The following is a 3,621-nucleotide window of genomic DNA, read 5'->3' as shown; positions in this document are numbered from 1 at the left end:
ATTGTAATGCATTACTTTTAAAAGTAACTTTCCCCAACACTGGTTAAAACTGACTAGTTCAAACCGGAGTTATTACTGTTAACTGAAACTAAAACTAGTAAAAACTTTTTTACTAATTAAAATAAAGTGAAATTAGAAATGTTGCCTTGGCAAGTTGAAGAACTGGAATTACTAACTAAATTAGTAAGTAAATATGATTTATATTGTAAAATGTTATAAATAATAAATATTATAAATTAACGGAAATTACTAAATATATAAAGAGTAAAACTATTGAAAAATGTAAGCATGTTAAAAAGCATGTTAATTAAAGTAAAGTAAAGTAAAGTATTACATGAAAACTTTAACGAAATAAAAATTAGAAATGTTGCCTTGGCAAGTTGAAGAACTGGAATTACTAACTAAATTAGTAAGTAAAAATGATTTAAATATAAATATAAAAATATAAGCATGTTAAAAAGCATGATAATTGAAATAAAATAATAAAATAAAATAAAATATTAGATGAAAACTTTAATTAAATGAAAATTAGAAATGTTGCTAAGGCATACAAAAAATATTATAAAATAAATAGTATAAATTAACTTAAAATACTAAATGAATACAAACTAAAACAATTTTATTGTACATTTAAATGATGAAACAAAATTAAACCCGTTCTCAGTATCTGAGGCTCCAGATCTGAGATCAGCTTCATGATTGCGCTTACAATGGACACGGATTAGGTGGAGGAAGCAAGGGTAAGATTAAAAGCGTCTGACGTCTCCCTCGGGAACTCACCCCACGGTCGGGTCAAGCGCGAGACCTCTCGGGTTGCCCAGGTGCTCGGCGATCAGCGTGACACGGTTGCTCCCGTCCAAGTCCACCATGTCGATTCTGTTGACGCTGGCCTCCACCACGTACAGCTTGTTATTCACCCAGTCCACAGCCAGGTTTTCAGGATAGTCCACGGATACGTTCAGCACCACCTGCAAACGCGACCCGTCTGTATCCACGGAAAACACCTATTTGGAGCAAACAAGTTGTGGTTGGAGAAGTTGTCGTTGAAATAAAATAATAAAATAAAATAAAATATTAGATGAAAACTTTAATTAAATGAAAATTAGAAATGTTGCTAAGGCAAAATATCATACAAAAAATATTATAAAATAAATAGTATAAATTAACTTAAAATACTAAATGTATACAAACTAAAACTATTTTATTGTACATTTAAATGATGAAACAAAATTAAATATAAATAATAGATGAAAAACATAAACTAAATGGAAATTAGAAATGCTGCTTTGCCAAGTTGAAAAAAAAATGAATTCACTAACTAAATTACTAAATAAAATTAATATTAAAGAGACATATTATAAATAATATTATAAATACATAAACTATTAAAATTACTAAATATTTATAAAAATAAAAATAAATTAAATTAATAAAAATTATTAAATTAACTGAAATTACTAAATAAATAACAACTAAAACATTTTTGTTAACTGGAATAAAAATGAAATAACAATATAATTATTAGATGAAATATTTTAAACTAAATGAAAATGAAATTACTAAATTATTTACTAAATAAATAAAACGAACATTCTAAATAAATAAATAATAATGAAATAAAAAAATATATAACATAATAAAAAAAATTTAACTAAACCTACTGTAAATAGGAATATTTTTTTTTAAATGACTAAATGTCTACAATGGCTAAAAATTAAACAAATTAAAACTGAAAATATGAAAATAAAAGCTTATTCAAAATAGTAATATAAAAACTAATAAAAGTATATACATAATATTAACACAGGTTCAACCAGCAGAAATCCCTTGGCTAACCAGCTTCACTTGAAAGACCATCATGGTCAACCTGCCTCAAGCTCGGCTAATGAATGGCTAAAACTAGTTTTTTTCTTTAGTATGCAGCACGAAATCAGTCTATAAAAACTCAAACTGATCTAAGGTGGTCTTTTCAGCAGTAATCCTACACGAACATAATCAAAACTTGACATTACATTCTCTTCTTAAATAATCATGGGTAATAAGATTGTGGTCTGGCTTATATCATCTGACATCCGCGAGTTTGGCTTTCTCCGCTGCCCCAGAGGTGGTACTCTGAAACCACTGCCCTATCGATTAAAAGATGGCACCAGTTTCTCAGGCTGGATCCCTTGGCATCATAACACAAGCTAAGGCACCAACGCTCTTTGCAGGCTTCACCCTTTGGAAACCAGAGTCAAACGTCTAAAAGACTGCGATCCTGAGCTGACCCGTTTACAGAAACTCAAGCTGTGAAGGTGGTCTGGTGCTGTGGCTCTCTGAGACCCCCTGCCACGACACTCAGAAACCCGTCTTCTTGCATGTACCCACTTTTTTTTATTCCATGGCTGATCTCCAAATCACAAAGTAGCCAAGAGTTTGAAACAAAGCTCTTTGAGCTGGCCAAAGAATGCGTAAAGAAGGGACGAATACTGCGCGCTCACTCCAGATACTCTCAGGTTGCATAAAATTACGCAGAAATATGCAAGCATTTCCCCGCATATCAGACACTTTCAGGAGATTAGAAAACGTGGAGTCTAGCACCGATCCGAGCCAGTTGCCGTGACTGCGGCCCTTCAGGAGCCAGACTGGTCGCCCATTATTAACGTATTAGCAGTATCTACAGGCATCAGCTGAAGAATCCCCTTTCCGCTGATGAAGAGCCAACTTCCTTCATAGCTTCCACAAACTGTTTTTTTCTTTAATCCTCAGAGACTAAGCACTGACATTAAACATATATATTTTTTTCTTTTCTTCACATTTTTTGTATTGAGATGAATCTTGGTTAAACATTAGTAAAACAAAATAAAAATAAAAAAAATTTTTAAGGATGTAAAATTGCATTTTCTACACTGGAAATCGAAAAAATACAGTTTTTACAATATAACTTACACTACAATTTAACAAATACATACACTGTACACTGGTGTTCAAAAAATGTATTAAGATGGTCATTAAGACGTTTTTAGATAAATTAATTTAGAGAAATTAAGGATGTTTTAAATTGATCAAAAGTGACAGGAAAAGACATTTATAATATTGCGAAATATATTTTTATTTTAAATAAATGCTGTTCTTTTGAACTTTCTACTCATCAAAAAGTCCTGGGAAATTTAAAAAATATCACAGTTTCAAGAAAAATATTACACAGTGCAACTGTTTTCAACATTGATAATAATCAGAAATGTTTCTTGTGCAGCAAATCAGCAGATTAGATTGATTTCTGAAGGATCATGTGACACTGAAGACTGGAGTAATGATGCTGAAAATTCAGCTTTTCATCATAGGAATAAATTACATTTTACAATATATTAAAGTAGAAACCAGTTATTTTAAATTGTAATAATATTTCACAATATTACAGTTTTTACTGTATTTTTAATCAAACAAATGCAGCCTTGGTGAGACTTCTTTCAAAGATATTTAAAAATCTTAACAACCAGAAACTTTTGAATGGTAGTGTGTCTACATTAGGGATGTGCGCGACGACTAATTTGACTGACGTTTAAACGAAAGTTTTGTATCCGACTAGTCGACTAGTCTAAAAGCAAGAAACCCCCAAAAGATGGTAAGAAAAAAAAAACC

The 3,621-nt window shown here is 30.8% G+C and overlaps 1 protein-coding gene across 1 annotated transcript in view; it reads right to left on the bottom strand.

Moving 5' to 3' along the window:
- The window catches only part of LOC107744833 (low-density lipoprotein receptor-related protein 2-like), a 133,525-nt gene that overhangs the window by 94,996 nt on the left and 34,908 nt on the right, over positions 1–3,621 (bottom strand). The window contains exon 12 of the mRNA XM_016558655.1: positions 781–1,004. Within this exon, the coding sequence (XP_016414141.1) occupies positions 781–1,004 (224 nt within the window). The remainder of the gene's footprint in view (positions 1–780; positions 1,005–3,621) is intronic.

The sequence above is a fragment of the Sinocyclocheilus rhinocerous genome, unplaced genomic scaffold, assembly GCF_001515625.1.
Source record: "Sinocyclocheilus rhinocerous isolate Xijiao unplaced genomic scaffold, SAMN03320098_v1.1 scaffold528, whole genome shotgun sequence".
NCBI classification, from domain to species: Eukaryota; Metazoa; Chordata; class Actinopteri; order Cypriniformes; family Cyprinidae; genus Sinocyclocheilus; species Sinocyclocheilus rhinocerous.
Note: the sequence above shows the minus strand (reverse complement) of the source record. Positions and strands in the feature narration are given on the sequence as shown.